Source organism: Macrosteles quadrilineatus, unplaced genomic scaffold (assembly GCF_028750875.1).
Source record: "Macrosteles quadrilineatus isolate MER2022 unplaced genomic scaffold, UCM_ALF_1.0 Scaffold_7__1_contigs__length_78375512, whole genome shotgun sequence".
NCBI lineage: Eukaryota > Metazoa > Arthropoda > Insecta > Hemiptera > Cicadellidae > Macrosteles > Macrosteles quadrilineatus.
Genome location: NW_026542600.1, coordinates 53,621,941 through 53,639,862, shown reverse-complemented (window position 1 = coordinate 53,639,862; position 17,922 = coordinate 53,621,941). Strand labels below are relative to the sequence as shown.

The 17,922-nt window shown below is 33.5% G+C and overlaps 1 protein-coding gene across 1 annotated transcript; it reads left to right on the top strand.

The window, feature by feature from the left end:
* The first annotated feature begins 1,049 nt into the window (after positions 1-1,049).
* LOC128998984 (uncharacterized) lies at positions 1,050-15,327 on the top strand. The gene is made up of 3 exons (XM_054425340.1): positions 1,050-2,868; positions 4,107-4,299; positions 15,069-15,327. Exons 1-3 carry the CDS (start codon positions 1,050-1,052, stop codon positions 15,325-15,327), a joined length of 2,271 nt encoding a protein of 756 aa, XP_054281315.1.
* Positions 15,328-17,922: the final 2,595 nt, after the last annotated feature.

Genomic DNA, 17,922 nt, shown 5'->3' with positions numbered 1-17,922 from the left:
ATACCCCTGTATATATCTGTGAGATTTGTAAAGAAAGGTTCACACGGAAATCTAACTTGAGACGGCATATTGCTATTAAACATACAAGAAATACTCCTGTATATAATTGTGACATTTGTAAAGAAAAGTTCACACGGAAATCTAATTTGACACAGCATATTGGTCTTAAACATGCAAGAAATACTCCACTATATAACTGTAACATTTGTGAGGAAACATTCACACACAAACGTAACTTGACACGGCATATCAAAAATGTACACTCTAACATTACAATAATGTGTAAATTGTGTACGCCACCAAAAATATTCAAGAATCAAAGAAGCATTGGCTTACACAATAGATTGAAGCATAACCTTCCTAAGAGTCGTTTTTACTGTCCAAAGTGTATGAGCTCATTTCATCTACTTGACAACTTCAAACGTCATCTGGAAGAAAAACATGAACTGAAATCAACCAATTTCCAATGTAAAAGATGCCCTAGAAAATTTATAACTGAGAAAGGTCTCCTAGCTCACCTTGGAACCAAACATCGGTTCTTACCTAAACGAGTTAGTTGTAGGTTGTGTAGCAAGACTTTTGCTACCAACAGTTCTTTAGTTTTACATCTCAAACTTATACATAACATGGCAGGAGGTTGTTATTTCTGTCGCATATGTAGTGACAAATTCAAGACTAAGGAAGAGTTGGAACTTCATCAGTGTTTTAGCGAGAAAACCTTAGACACGAAATATGTACAAAAATCTCCACCTGAACTAAGCAGAGAAGAATCTTTTAAGTATGCAATTTCTTCTAAGGATAATACTACTGTGTTTGAATGGGGGGAAGATGTAACAGACTTTCCTAGCTTTGAGAGAAGGAATTGTGTTTCGCTGTCAATTTTTTCTATTCATGAAGGAAAATTAATTCCTGCCTATATCACCAGTGTTGGCTTTGTAGAGGAAGACAAACACTTTGATTTGATTAGAGTGGGAAATGTGTACCACCTAATCCTGGACTTTGAAGGATTACTTAGGAACAGGATATCAAAACACCGACATTTTGTAAAAATGTGTAGAAGATGTCGTGCTTACTTTTATAATACACCTAACAAGAAAGCAGAAGAACAGCTCAAAAGACACACAGAATTCTGTCAAGGAATTAGTGGTGGACCATTGTTTAATGACACTCCAAAGGGCAACAAAACTAAGCTTTACTTCAGGAATTTTGAGAATCTCAGAAAGAAACGGTTTACAATTTATCTGGATTTTGAATCATTGACAACACCTGTTAAAGAACCCGGATCTAGCAACACCGTTGTTCTACAAAAACATGTCCCCTTTTCATTCGGATATTTACTAAAAGATGAAGAAAGTGACATGCTGACCAACTACAGAGCCTACTGTGGTCTTGATGCTCCAAGTAAGCTATTTAACATGCTAAAAGAAGATATAGAAAAAATTGAAAAGGTGTTATATACAAAGAGAATAAGAGATGTCCCTGAACTTACTGATCAACAACAACATGAGTTCGACCTGGCCACTACATGCCACATATGTTTAAGAGGAGGTTTTGACGATAGAAATAAAAAGGTACGCTCGCATGATCATGTCTCTGGCCGATTTTATGGAGCAGCCCACAATCGCTGTAATCTTTTTTACAGAGACCAGAGGGTTGTAAATGTCGTCGTTCATAACCTCTCCCGCTACGATGCAAATTTCATTATTCCAGAATTAGGAAAACAAGATGGTAAAATTACAGTCATTCCCCACACAACAGACACATTTATAAGTTTTACTAAGAAGATGGGTGGCATGACTGTTCAATTTATTGACAGTTACCGCTTCCTCTCTTTCTCTTTGGATAAGCTGAGTAGCTTTCTCAGTGATAATAAAAAAGCATTATCACGTAAATACTTTCCTGAGGACGAAACATTCAATCTTATAACCACTAAAGGCTTTCTACCCTACGACTATCTCTCTTCACTCTCTAAACTTGAAGAAACATCTCTCCCTCCAATGGAATCATTTTACTCCATTTTAACAGACGAAGACATAAATCCACAAAATTATGAACAAGCAAAATCAATTTGGCGAGTTTTTGAATGCAAAACCCTAAAGGACTATGTCATGATTTACCAGATGTGTGACATTTTACTATTGGCAGATGTATTTGAGGACTTTAGATCAATGTCAATGAGGGAATTCCAACTCGATCCACTATACTATGTAAGTACTCCAGGACTGACCTTTGATGCCATGTTACGTTATACAAATGTGACAATTGATTTGTTAACTGACTTAGAAATGGTCAAGTTTGTTCAGAGAGGAATGCGCGGAGGATTAGTGGGATGTTCACACCGCTTAAGCCGTGCAAATAACCCTTACATGGAACACCTCTACGATCCCACAAAACCAACCTCTTATTTATGGTATATTGATGCCAATAATTTATATGGCTTTTGTTTATCGAAACACCTACCAATTAGTGAATTCACTTGGGTTGAGGGGAATGACGATTTAGTGAAAGAAGTCCTACAACTACCCCCGGACTCAGACACCGGCTACTTTTTGGAAGCGGACTTCCAATACCCTGATCATCTACACGACACTCACAATGACATGCCATTCCTACCCGAGGTCCAAGTGATTGACGGCCAAAATATGCTAATGGAGACACTTGGCTCGAGGACGAAGTATGTCTGCCATTACCGAGCTCTACAACAGGCTGTGGAACACGGACTAATTCTCACCAAGATCCACAGAGGAATCAAGTTCAAGCAATCCCCATACATCGCCCCTTATGTCGAATTGACGACCAAAAAGAGGATTGAGTCAGGCAACCCATTTGAAGAGGAATTTTGGAAGCTTATGAACAATGCCTTATATGGTGAGTGTCAATTAACTCCTAGATTTTACAAGTTATGTCAATTAACACGTAGATTTTCACACACATTTTACAAGTTATGAAAATTAACACCTAGATTTTCACACAAATTTTACTAGTTATGTCAATTAACACGTAGATTTTCACACACATTTTACAAGTTATGTCAATTAACACCTAGATTTTCACACAAATTTTACAAGTTATGTCAATTAACACGTAGATTTTCACACATATTTTACAAGTTATGTCAATTAACATCTAGATTTTCACACAAATTTCACAAGTTATGTCAATTAACACCTAGATTTTAAAAATTCATAGATAACTAGTAAGTGTACCTGTTGATTGAATTCGAGTATATTTTAAAACAAATAACAGCCATAATTTCTGATAGTGGATTCAAAGATTATGGAAATACTCACGATGTACATAACACTTCGATATAATCAACATTTCTTATAGACTCCTCTTACTTAATATTATAATTTTTTCACTTTATTCCATTGTAATATTTACATCAACCCAAATTAAAATGGTTTTTAAATATTTCATTTCTGTAGCACATGTTTCCTTAAATATTAACAAAAATTTAAATAGCTGACAAATAATATGGATAACACGGGAACTTAAAAAAAAAAAAAAAAACCACTGAGATATAAGGTCAGTTTGCAAATCTACACACTTTGATGGGGGTTAAATCTTATTATTCACAAAGTGTCATGTACAGTATTAAAAATTTAACTATTTCCCACCCTAAAATGTTTGCTTTTCTTTTTCAGGGAAGACTTGTGAACGAGTGGAAAAACGGATCCGAGTAGTAGTCCCAACGACTTGTGAGCAAGCTAGCAAACTATCGTTTAGCCCGCAGTTTATAGACAGTTATGATTTTGGTGAAAGTCTTGTTATGTACAATATGGCCCCAAAGACAATCGTTTTTGACAAACCCATCTTTATTGGTGCAGCAGTCCTTGATTTGAGTAAAGTCCACTTATTTTCTTTTTACTATGATGTTCTAAAACCTAAATACGGAGACAACATACAAATCAACTACAAAGATACCGATGCATATGCTATGACAATATACACTCAAGACCTATACAATGACATAGCTAACGACCCCAAAATTTTAAATGAGCTTGACACCCGGAATTACGACCCTAAACATCCCTTACATTCTTTAAAAAATAAACTGGTCCTTGGTAAGTTCAAAGATGAACTAGCACCCAACATTTTAACAGAGTTTGTCGGTCTACGCAGTAAGGAGTACGCCACCAAGAAGTTTGATGTAAAGAAGAAAATCGAAGAAACAAACAAGAAGAAAAGCAAAGGAACACAGAAGAGAGTAGTACAGAAAGAGGTGGACTTTGAAGACTATAAAGATAGCCTCTTTAACACCCGACCTAAGGAAGAAAAAACTAAAACTGGACTATGGTTAGATAATGTCCGAATATCATCTTCAAAGGGGGCAGTATCCCTAATCAAACAGAGAAAGCTATGCTTAAATCCAGATGATAAGAAACGGTACATTTTACCAAACAAAATTGATACTCTTGCGTTCGGACACTATGCTATCCCAAAACCCGACCTAGATTAATTATTCCGAATTTTTCAGATATATAAAAAGGAATGGAGTTAGTTCTTGTTAGAAGTGCATTTCAAGGAAAGGTGGAGAGATGGAGTGTCCAACACATCGGGGAAACATGTAGAAGTATGGAAGATTTCCTTGAGGACTTGAGGGAGCAGATTCAAGAAATACTAAGGAAGAATGTAGAGAAAAACAAAGTAGTTAGATTTCAATTTTACATAGAATCCCAATACACAAAAGATGGTGATGTTAGTAAATTGAATTTTAAAACTAAATCAATCATCCTAACAGTAGAGAGTAGTATAGCTAGTGAAATTGAGAGTGGTTTCAATAAACTTTTAACGGAGCGTGGGGAATGTGAGGCCAAAAATTCAGGACAGTGTTTTGAGAAAGTAGTTAAATTTGAAATGAGAATTAACAAATAAAAAGGGTCTATATGTATGTTCTATCTTGTAATGCCAGTAAGTAGTTAATTATGTTTGTTTATTTTGAATTTCACACACTTGGTGCCACTAACTTGTAATAATGATTTTGCCAGTACGTAGTAAATTATTACTTTCAAGGATGTATTTTATTATTTTTCTTGCTCTTGGTGCTACTGAGTTCTATCTTGTAAGGCCAATACGTAGTTTATTATGATTGTTTATTTTGAATTTCCCCGCACTTGGTGCCACTATCTTGTAATACCATTACGTAGTTTATTATGTTTGTTTATTTTGAATTTCCCACATCTAGTGCCACTGAGATATATATATTTTGTTGTTGTATCTTGTAATCCCAGTACATAGTTTATTATGTTTGTTTATTTTGAATTTTCCCCGCACTTGGTGCCACTGAGATATATGTATTATGTTGTTGTATCTTGTAATATAATCACGTAGTTAATTATTACTTTCAAGGATGATTGTTTATTATTTTTTATGTTGAATTTCCCACATCTAGTGCCACTGCTTATCAATCCATTGTACTAGTGGGGTGTGCTGGCTCCCGTGATAATGTTTGTTGTACAGGGTTGTATTATATGTATATTCATGTACAGGATCTAAAGGATATTAGAAAAACATTATTCATTAATTTGTTATATCCATTTATTTGCTCTACAGATGTCGTCAGATTGCGTGATTTAATTAACCATCATTAAAGACTCAATTATTACATGTGTTTTCCAAGGAATTACAAAGTACATAGCTTTTAATATTATGTAAATATATTAATTTAAAAGTAACTAAACTCAAAGAATGATTTTGTATATACTTTTGAAGCGATTAGAATCAATTGTTAATTTTATATGTATCTAAACTACTTGCCACATGTTGTCAGTTTGTCTGATTTAATTAACCATCGTTAAAGACTCAATTATTACAAGTGTTTTCCAAAGAATTACAAAGTTTTTGATATTACGTTTTCATCAAATGTAACAATTTAAAAGTAACTAAACTCAAAGAATGATTTTGTAGGCCTTTATACACTTGAAGCAATTAGAATCAATTGTTAATTTTATATGTATAATGATGTGAGCATAATTCTATACTAAGTTAGCCCTGCTGAATTACTGTTCATATATCATCTAAATGGTTATTTTGAGGACAAATTATAGAATTATTAGACATTCATTTTGGAGTTATTATTAAACCCCTACCCATCATTTCATGGCAGCACCAATAATTATATTCAACTGGTTAGACTAAAATTTATTTTCTTTAATCTATTTCACTTAGAATAATAGTGTCATTGGAAATAAGGATGGAGGTCACGAGACGAGAGAAGGATGGTGGGTCTGGACAGCTGGCAGGACCACTTTTCCTTTCACTAGTCAATGTGTAGATGAATTAAATGAACACACAACAATGTATTTAAAGTAGAGAATGACAATTTAGTGAGAAAGCCCCTACAAAATATATATTCAAGGCAAAGCAATCAAGTAACAAGACTTATGAAGTTCAATAAATATCATTAACTATGAACAGTACACGGTGTTGCTCCTCATATACAATAAATAACATTTTCATCAAGTGACACCATAGGGTAAAAAGATTTTTTTTTAAGTTCAATAACACCCAGTAAAATATCATAAACTATAAACAGTACACGGTGATAATCCCAACACCTCACTCAAAATATATATTCAAGGCAAAGCAAACAAGTAATAAGATTTGTGAAGTTCAATAACTGTCATTAACTATGAACAGTACACAGTGTTACTCCTCCTCATCCAGTGAATAGCGTGTGTACATAAAATATACATTACAACCAAAACAGGTGAAACGTAAAATATCCTGTACACATGATGGGGTACTATAGTACAATTGAGGGTTGCTCTTGCTGATCCTCCAGTGAACAGCGTTTTTACACTAATAAATTTAAAGCTGCTCCTCATGCTATGAATTTACACATGAATGAACACACACAGCATTTTTACGTAGAAATATATATTCAATCCAAAACAGGTGAAACGTAAAATATCGTGTACACATGATGGGGTGCTATGGTACAATTGGGGTTGCTCGTCCTCCTGCTCCAGTGAATAGCGTTTTTACACTACTACCCAGCTATGACAAATATTTTGTTAGTGAATGTTGTGATTTTAATTGGTTGTACCACAAAACATTCTTAACACAATTATAAGACTGTTGGGTAAGCGGCCTTTGAAAATAAAGGGAAAAAGGAAGGGGAAAACGTTCTTATCATTTAGTTATTACTTAGTTATGAAATTAAAACACTATTCATCTTGTTTATTCAAATGTATTTATGTTTGGTATAAAAATTAAATGTTATACTCGTTTGCATTAGTTTACCTATTTAAAATTTAGTAAATCTAAGCGATTTAACCCATATGATTACGGCCATTTTTGTATGAATGATTCATTAAAAGCATTTGACACTCCATACAAACAGTTGTTTTATATTACAATCCTCTATTGTTTACAACTCGAGTCTTGCTAGTAAGCACGGTCTGTTGTTGGAATAATAACAATTTTTGTTACTGCAAACAAACAGTTGTTTTCTATTACAATCATCTACTGTTTACAACTCGAGTCTTGCTAGCAAGTAGGGTCTGTTGTAATAATAACCATTTGTTACTACAAACAAACAGTTGTTTACTATTACAATACTTTAATACTTTTCAATGAAATGGCGACCATACAAAGTAGGCATTTTAAGCCAAGTATGGATGGAGATGATTGTAGGATGAGTGGCGCGATCTTGTAGTCTTGTTAGTGACTAAGGCCGACATATTCCTTAGACACAGCTGTTAATTAATAGCCCATACAGCTAATGGCAACTAAGGGACCTACAGTTTATAGTGGAATCTGAACCACATTTTTGCCTTTGGTATATACGAATTGGTCTAATTATCAGGATAGTACTGCGGATAGTCGTAGTACTCACCCGTGCGGTCGTTAATCCGCACCAGGGAGTATTGCATCCACAGTACATGCCTATAAATATCCACAATTCGTGACCTCCTAGTAGCTGGATTACTGGACGACGCCACCCGTCCCAGTCAATCCTCTATCGTTTACAACTCGAGTATTGCTAGCAACTACGGTCTGTTGTTGTTATGGTAACCATTTGTTACTGCAAACAAACAGTTGTTTTCTATTACAATCCTCTACTGTTTACAACTCGAGTCTTGCTAGCAAGTACAGTCTGTTGTTGTAATAGTGACCATTTGCTACTGCATACAAACAGTTGTTTCTATTACAATCCTCTATTGTTTATATAATAGATAACAAAAATTGGCAAGTTAATATAACCTTTTAATAGGCAAATTAAAGTGGTTCAGAGGCTATGACAAAATGCATAGTAATAAATTATTAGTTAGTCCATTGAACTCTCACCCTTCATAGCATATAAAGAACTTCAAAATGTACAAATTACGGATAGCTTATAAAAAGTACTAATAAGACAATCATCATGCTTATAACATTTGTATTGTTAATCATATTGAGAAATATGTATAACACCCCCGCCACAGCAAATTTGCAGACGAAGCAAATATCCATTTGCCTGATTGGGTTTTATCAAAATATTTCCTTAAATGTATCAGATGTTTTTCTTATCTAAATAACATTACGTTAAACGAGTACCTTGGTGAGATATAAATAGAGCTAAATATTTTAAATAAACATTCATATATTCTTAAACACATTCATATATTCAGTATAATATTTGAGAAAAGTGAAACAATCAGGCAGTAAATTCAATTAAAGAATTTAAACATTTGCACTAAAAACTTGAAATATATATTATAGTTAAACACAACATAGAATTCACTCGATAAGCATGTTAAAAATGTTATATGTATAGGTTGAACATAACGAATTGAATAATTTACACACATTAAAATTAAATTTTTCATCAATTTCAATTTCTGTATCCATTGAGAAGTATACATGATACAGCATTTAAAATATTGTCAAAGATTACAAAAAAAAAAAAAAAAAAAACTAAAAAAAAACAAATTAAAAAGACACCCCTATATAGATATGTTTTCTTAATGTCTAGTATTCTTTAGGGAGGTGGAAAAATTCTTCTAGAGAATAAGTAGTCATGTTTATTAACAATCGTTTTAATTTTGTTTTGAACCTTTTTAGATAATTTTAATTTCTAATTCCTCTTGGGAAAAAAAAAATTACCAGCAATATGATGGTTTTTTTTATAAAACTTTAATTTGAGCCTATTTTGCAAAAGCAAGTTTTTCCTTGTTTCATATCGGTGAACCGGTTGATCGGAAACATCGCATGAGGGTTGTTTTTATTTATTTAAAATTGAACCCAAAATATATTGCTAAAAAAGTAAATATGTCTAGCTGTTTAAAGTGCCCTTTCGCCGATACTTCAGAATGTAGTCTGAACATTACTCTCACTGTTCTTTTTTGATGTTTTAATATTTTATCAAGATTGATTTTAGTTGTTGCCCGAAATAGACAGATACCAAAGGAAATATGTGAATGAATATGCAAGGTAAATGTTTTTCAAAGTTTTCATATCACAGTACAGAGAAATTTTTGAAAGGGCGAAAATTCCAGAGTTGGTTTTTGAGACTATTTTATTTATATGCTCACTCCAATTCAAATTCTGATTTATTGTTAGACCCAAAAAGTTTTTGCTGTCCTTTTGCTCAATAAGTTGTGAGTCATGCATTTTTATTGGGTGATTAGAATTTTTATTTTGAGGTGTTTTAATTGCGATAAAATTAGTTTTTTGTTATTTAATAACCCTGAAAAGGGTTTGAGAAACAATGCAAGTGAAGCAGCATTATTATTGCTATATCAATAGCACTACAATGTTGAGCACACATTCATTTATCTCAAACACAATGATATGGTCGAGATTAATGGAAAGCCTGTTGAATTACTCATAAGGCTACTTGTTAGAATAATACTTGCTTTAGGATCGTCTTGGAAATGTTAAAGTAATAAAATAAAATGATATAGTAATATAATAAAGCTTCGTAATTTACAAAGTTTCTTCTTATCTTTGAATATCTTAAAACAGAAAATGTAATGAAACATATATTTATTGTAATAGGGTTTATTATTAGTAAATTAATTCAATCAATTAATTTATTAGAAAAAAGCGTCTAATGAAAATATAAAAAAAAATCTAATCATATAGTAAGGGTGAAATTATGACCTCTATTTACTTTCCTATACTGTCACACGTATACTCATAACAGTATAAAAACACCTTAGCAACGTACATAACAGATCAAAAACATTTTACAAACTCAGTAATGTATCAGATTTTCCACCTATGAAAATAGTGCTTAGCTCTAATTGATAGTTTAACTATTGACAGGATGTTGGATTGTAACAAATTATGATTATTCTTAACAAATAAATGTTAAGAGTAAAATCAAAATATTTTACATCCCTGATAGAAAATTCTTGATCGTTTTAACAGATAATCTCATAGGTTTGGGTAGAGCGAAGATCCAATTTGCAAGTTTGGCATTGGAAACTGTAAAATTATCAGAAACGCTTCCCTAGGGACCGTTTCCGCTACAATTTCCGTCCCTTAAGGTTTGTATTTGGCTCATTTGCCCATTTAACCACTCCAAGCACCTTGGTAAAGGAAATTTCTAAATTGGACATAAGAACTTTAGGTTCAGTAGATTTTACTATGGCTTTAAACGTTCCTCTTTATGGATTAGCTGATGACAGTTTAAGATATTTTTTCTCTCCGGGTTTATAAAGAGGAATTTTCTTTATTTACTATTTGTATCTTGTTATGTAACCAACTGTACAGTTAAACTGCTGTGATAAAATATAATAGATTTTTTACAAAGTACTAAATATTATCTATTGCTAAAAATATACTATAATAACATAAATGTATTGTATGTAAACTTCTACTGTAAACTAAAAAAGAAAAATTTAGTCGACATCGGAACACTTAAAATTTTCCAACATAAAACATACAACAAAATCTGCTTCAAATTCTTCGTTGTAGGATGAAGCCAACATGCTACACAAAGTCAATAATTCTTTATGGTTATGGTTTATGGTGGGTTAATCTATTGCAGACGCTTAAAATTAGGCAATATTCTCGTATTTACATTATACTACACAAACAAATTAAAATCCATCTAAAATAAACGGTATCAGCAATCCGACACATACTTTCTCACATTAGCTTGTAAACAACCTTATCATGGGCAAGCGTTGGAAGGAATTAAGATATTTTATAGGGGAAATCACAAATTTATTGCAAATGTAATTGTTATAGTACCATTTTGTTTGGAGCTGAAAGGAATATAAGGTACTATTTTTTTTTTCAAAATCATTCTAGCCGTTTATGAAAGAATCAGATATTTCTGTTATTTGATGAGTTCTTATGTGGAAATAACCATTAAAAATCAAGATTTCTGAAATGAAAAAACTTGGAAAGCCTATAAAAAAGTACCCACATACAAAATCCATCAAAATTTTACCACAGGTGTGGTCTATAGCTCAGTGAAAACACACACACTCGCACCCCCGCACACACAGACATCACTTCGAAAACCACTTATTTGTGTTTGGGGGGGGGGGGGGGGCTGAAATGGACATTTCTACCCAAAACTCAAACTTGAAATATTTGACAAATACAATAGCTTCTCCATATACTAAGTATAGATGGAAGGGAATAAAAATCTGCACGTTTTAGTCAAGTATTACAAAATAAAGGTAAATATATACCCTAAAGTTTTATTTACGTAATATTATTGCTTTCTATATTCTATGTCATGTTTAATGTATATTGAAATGAGCAATGTGAAATCTTACGTATTCAGGGCTGTCTCGAACCATCCATTAATCAAGTCTCTATTATTGTCAACAAGATGGATTGATTGTTTGCTGCGTACATAATAGAAATTACACTATCCCTTTCAGTCATCATTCCGAGACATTATAAACTTATAGGCGTAGCTTTCAAGTAGCTTAAAAGTGTAAAGAATTGTTCAGACCCCATGAAACCTTTTCATGACTTTAATTGAAAATAATTTTATAACTATAAAAATATTTCAAATTTTGAAAATATAAAGATGGAAATGTAATGTCTTGGCTTTGCTAAAAACCAAGAATACTAGAACAGGCAAGGTATGCACCATATCTATAAACAAATGATGATACTGGCCCAAAAGTAAACATGATTAACATTGCTTAGATGGAACTGTCTAAAACATATGTTAATGGATTCGGGCTAGCAACGTCATTTGTTTATGTTTATGATCCATACAGGTTCTGTTCAAATATTCGTGGTAAACACTAACCACTTTTGGATACAAAACATACATTTCCGACTAAGTTTAGTTTACAAACAGTAAAAATATATGCCCTTTATAAGTCTTAGTTTTGGTTGGATCAGCAGTAATCCCTGTAAGAGATTTTATAAGTTAACTTTAATTTGGTTTTATTTCAGACACATTCAACCAAGTTCAACGCCAAACTCAATAAATGGCAGTTACTCATAGTGGTTGACAATTGTTTAATAATTTACACTATATTGTAAAATCCGTATAGAAACTATATAAAATGATTGGTATATACACTTTTAGTATGCTTTCAATGAAAATTGTCCAAAATTGTATTAACGTATTGTTTAAAGTATTTTTTTATGGTTATATATATATATTATTTTACTCACTTATCAAAACAACATTACAACTATTTTTCTGCAGTAGTTTGGTTGGTTATGAATATGCATTATTTCAGTTTAACATTTTGATTTTATTTCAATTACATATGCGATAGGATTGGTCATGCTAAATATTCATACAATGTAAATAAATATATTTTTCAATCTTTAATTTTTATTCACATATTTTTATGCACCTTTATAGATATTATTCATTAGAGATATTTTTGGGAAATTAATTAAAGGCATATGCGATGAGGACATATATTTTAGCAACATTTAATTAATAGCTTCTACTGTCTGGGATGCTTTCTTAGAAAACCAATTTCGCTCCTACGGAAATATGAATATTAATTATAATATAGACCTATTTTGATCTGAGGTCAAATTTGAATTGGGTATGTTAAACATAATTAAACCCAAAATTAATTTCGTAGAGAGTTTATTTCGTAGAACCCACCTGTCGAAGAGTTGGTTAGGGTGAACCCTTAAAACATTTGATTTAAATTACAGCCTTTAAATTACAATGGAAAAATGAGTTTCTATAATTTAAAAACACTAAAGTAGTTAAACAAACTGAACAATAGTGGAATATGTTATTGAAGTTTAAATTATAATGTTAGTAATTAATTGTACTTGTAAATATTACATTAGTTTCTCATTACAACTATCACTTATTTTCATCCGAGTACCCATGCGTTTTAACTACGACGGGTCAATGAGAGGTTTCAATGGCCAAACAAACCTTTCATCAAACAAAGGCACTATTGTACCAGGTAATAAAGGCCATTGTGGTTAATTTAGAGGACCTGTAAATGATGATTAAATTGCTATCATTATTGCAGAACACGTAATGTTTCATTATGGCTTTGTTAACATAACAATCAAATTGACGTTGTAATAATATATTTTTTTTAATGTCGAGAACTACTTAATGAAAATAAATACTTATAATGGTTTTATGAGAACGGAACTATTTTTAATTTTTCTTTCTATACACAGAAAGTATTGTTCAGTGAAAGTTACGAATGCTAAATAGGGAAACAAAAGTTTGAAAAGTCCTTTATCGAAAATGTTTAAAAGTACTTAAGGGTCCAAAGCTTACATCCAGCTAACTTCCGATTGCTACACTTAAATTAAATAAACATAATCATTTAAATAAAAACAAATCAGATTAAGATAAAATGTCGATAGGGAACTATTTACCCTTAAGAATAATGATTTGTGAAAAACATTATTTACTTTCCTATTTATATTGTATAAAAATGCTCGTTGTTTACAAAGATTGAATGCCTACTATTCTATCCTAAGTGTAAGCATAAAATAATATATCAATATCACGATAAATATATAACATAATATATACCAAGATATATATGTATATATCTGTATCTGCTTCTGTAAACAATTTTGAAATGCTTATTTTCGCTGTGTACGGTTGGCTTCACCGTAGGGAAATTCGCGATCTCAAATATTAATTCTGTAATAAATTCACCTAAATTCAAGTTAGGTTTGAATACCCCTATAAAAATATCTGACCAAATATGATAAAACAAAAATTAAAACGTGATCAAGTCTGATCCGATTATGGGGCATTTCCAGATCAAATATTTATCAAATAATGATCAGGTATGATTAAATAATTAATAAAATTGTTGTAGTGTCTTAGTTTAGTGACAGTTTGTAATCAGTTTTGATCTTTATGTGAATTACTTAGTATCTCTGGAACTTCAAGTGGAGACTGTTGTTCATCAATAAGGGTAGGGTTTTCAAGAATGCTTGTGATAATTATCAATAGAGGCCCACATAAATATGTCAAATTGTATAACTTAGGTCTCAGCCCTCTGTTTCCTTGAGATAAGGAGAGCACTTATCTGTTTAGTTGATCCTTAACTCTGTCAACCCTATCTATTTTATGAAGCTATATGTTAAAGCCTAACCCTACACTTTGACACTTCCTAGATGATACTTAACTTTGTTAATGGACAGTTCTCAAACTATTTTATTGGACATTTATTGATATTGCTAGAAGGTTCTAGAAGGAGGGCTGCGCCCCCACTTAGAGATCCATATTTAAGCTGGACTCTGGAGCAGAGCCGGCACTTCTCGGTCAGGACCTGCTACTGGAGGGTGTTCTCAGAGAGCCCGTCAGTGCAGCTATCAACTGTTTAGTCGTATTTTGTGACTTAGAACTATTTTGTATTTTTGGGACTTGTCATATTTTGAGTGAATTTCTGAATTGTAGTTTAAATCAATATAACGTGTTTTACTAGAAGCTCGGTTGATTTTAATCATTTAAATTCCCAAGCGAACCCCCACATTCGTGTTGTACCGGCAGCCACTCGACGGATACAACATAATAAATTTTCTGGTGTCAGGTGAGTGGGGTATGCGTAATTGTCGGTAATTGTCAGTCGATTCGATTGTCGTATTACGTGATCGGTTCGCGATACCGGCTACTACTTGGGACAACGAGACTTCTGGTGGAGCGCAACTACAGAGGACTTCGGACTTCGGACTTCTGACTCGACTCCAGGGCAGTCAAGGGTTCGACTCCAGGCCAGCACCAAGGACATCAAGGCAGGGACGAGCATCTCCGAGCATCTCAGGAGCCCGGACGACCCGTCACCACGCCGTGTTGCTGAGCAGTCCAGCAGTCTAAGGAGCATCACAGCGCAGAGCATCAGGCAGAGACAGAGTGTCGCAGTGCCCACACCGGACAGGCTACGGCTACGCTTCAATTTTTAAACGTAAGTGAATTGATTCATATATGTTAACATTTAACGGGAGCCATGTCTTGTGAAGGTTTAGAAAGAGAGTTAGATGAGATTTGCGATCAGGTTATTCAAGAAAATGCTAGTGAATCAAGTAGCGATGAATCTGGTAGTAATATTGTTGTAAGTAGCAATAAGCAAACTAAAAACATGTCCAAAAGTAAAGAAAGTAGTTTGAAATATTTGAGTCTAGATCAGGCGTCTAAATTCGTTCCAGAGTTTAATGGTAGGCGCGATGACTTGTGTAAGTTTGTTAGTTGCGGTGATTTTGCGATTTCCCATGTAGATAAATCGTATGTGCCATTGCTGTTAGAAATCATTAAAAATAAGCTTGTTGGTGATGCATATAACATCATTAGATTCAAGGAAATCGATTCGTGGGAACAATTAAAAGTAGCCCTGAAGGATAAATATGGGGATAAAAAGAACATTGCGCACCTGCAATTGGAAATGAGTAGTGCTAAGCAACAAAAGGATGAGGACGTCCGCGCATTTTCTGAACGATTAAATGCGATCCTGTCTAGTTTAGCGATTCAAATGACGGAGAACAAGCCGTACCAAGTAAAATCAGCTATTTACGATGTGTTGGAGCAACAAAGACATAATGCGTTCATTGAAGGTTTGCGACAACCGATAAAGTTTTTAATGAAAGCTAAAAATGTTCCTGTTTATGAAGATGCAGTAGAAGCCGCTGTACTTGAAGAGATAAATATCCTTAATGATCGTGAGAGTCAAGAATATTTCGGGATCAAGCCGAGAGACAACCAACGTAGGGACTCGAGAGTAAAATGTAACAACTGTGGGAAAGTAGGGCACGAAGTCCAGAACTGTTATTTCAAGAAAACATCGTTCAACAGAGAGAAGTTTCATAGGAATAACCTTGTTAAGAAGGATAGGCCCGAGCATCACGTGAAGGCAATTGTGACGTGTCACTATTGTGGTAAAGAGGGACACGTAATAGCTAAATGCTTTAAGCGTCAAAATGATATTAGTAAGAAACCGCATCCGGAACGGAAGCCCTTTCAAAGGTTCGACAGACAGCAGGGAAACCAGCGACACTCGGAGACAAGCGGTCCGTCAACGAGTGCCAAACAGTTCAAGTAGGCCGCGTTGATGATGGGAAGAACCACGAATGCGTAGAAATGGAACTTTCAGAAACAACGAGTAAATCTGTTTCATTATTATTGGACACAGGAGCTGACATTAGCATTATCAAATTAAATCAATTGGATGACGAAGCCCAAATCTTAGATAATACTTCAAAATTAATCACAGGAATTTCAGACGATCCAGTTAAGACAATAGGAACTGTAAATCTAGATGTAAAATTAATTGACAAAGTAATAACACATCCATTTCAAGTGGTGTACGACAATTTCCCGCTAAAAAGTGATGGTGTTTTAGGAAGAGACTTCCTAAGCAAGTATAAAGCTAATATCGATTATGACAGAGAATTAATGCAGATTAGCACTACAAAGTGGAAGCTAGTACCCTATGTAAATAAAATAAAATTAGCGCCAAGAAGTGAAAATGTTTTGTTTGTTAAAACCAAAAATGAAGGTGAAGGTGTAGTGGAAGGCTATGAAATAAAAGAGGGAGTATTTTTAGGTAACAGCCTTACAGAAGCCAAGGAAGGCAAATGTATTGTCTCGATTACGAACACTACCGAGGAAGCAGTAGAGATAGAGACTCCGTGCGTACAACTATGCACTTTAGAAGACATTGTAAATAATGAAGATTGTGTAAAAATGTTTAAAGCAAGTAGCAATGAAGCCAATGTACATATTGATAGACAAAAGGAAGTAGTTAAGCAGTTAAGGACTGAGCATCTTAACCAAGAAGAAAGAAAATCTTTGATTGAGATTTGTACAAACTATAATGATCTATTTTATTTGCCAGGTGATACATTAACCTGTACAACAACTGTGGAACATACGATTCCCCTTAAACAAGATACTGCCCCAATCAATATAAAACCGTATAGGATTCCAGAGCAGCACAAGAAAGAAGTACAAAAACAAATTGACTCGATGTTGGAACAAGGAATAATTGAAAAAAGTCAAAGTCCTTGGAATGCACCTTTGTTAGTGGTTCCAAAGAAAATGGATGCTTCAGGGCAAGTTAAATGGAGAATTTGCATAGACTTCCGTAAACTAAATGAGGCAACAATTGGAAACTCGTTTCCGTTACCCAACATTACAGACATATTAGATCAGCTAGGCAAAAGTAAATATTTTACAACATTGGATTTAGCAAGTGGATTTCATCAAATTAAAATGAGTGAAGCTGACAAGGACAAAACTGCATTCAGTACCCCTTATGGACATTATAACTACAAGAGGATGCCATTTGGATTAAAATCCGCACCAGCGTGTTTTCAGCAACTAATGAACACGGTACTAACAGGGATTCAAGGAATCAAATGTTTTGTCTACTTGGATGATATTGTAGTTTATGCACCTAACCTCAAGGAGCATCAGGACAAACTAAGAGAAGTGTTTGACAGGTTAAGGCAACACAATTTAAAGCTTAACGCTGACAAATGCGAATTTCTGCGTAAGGAAGTCAG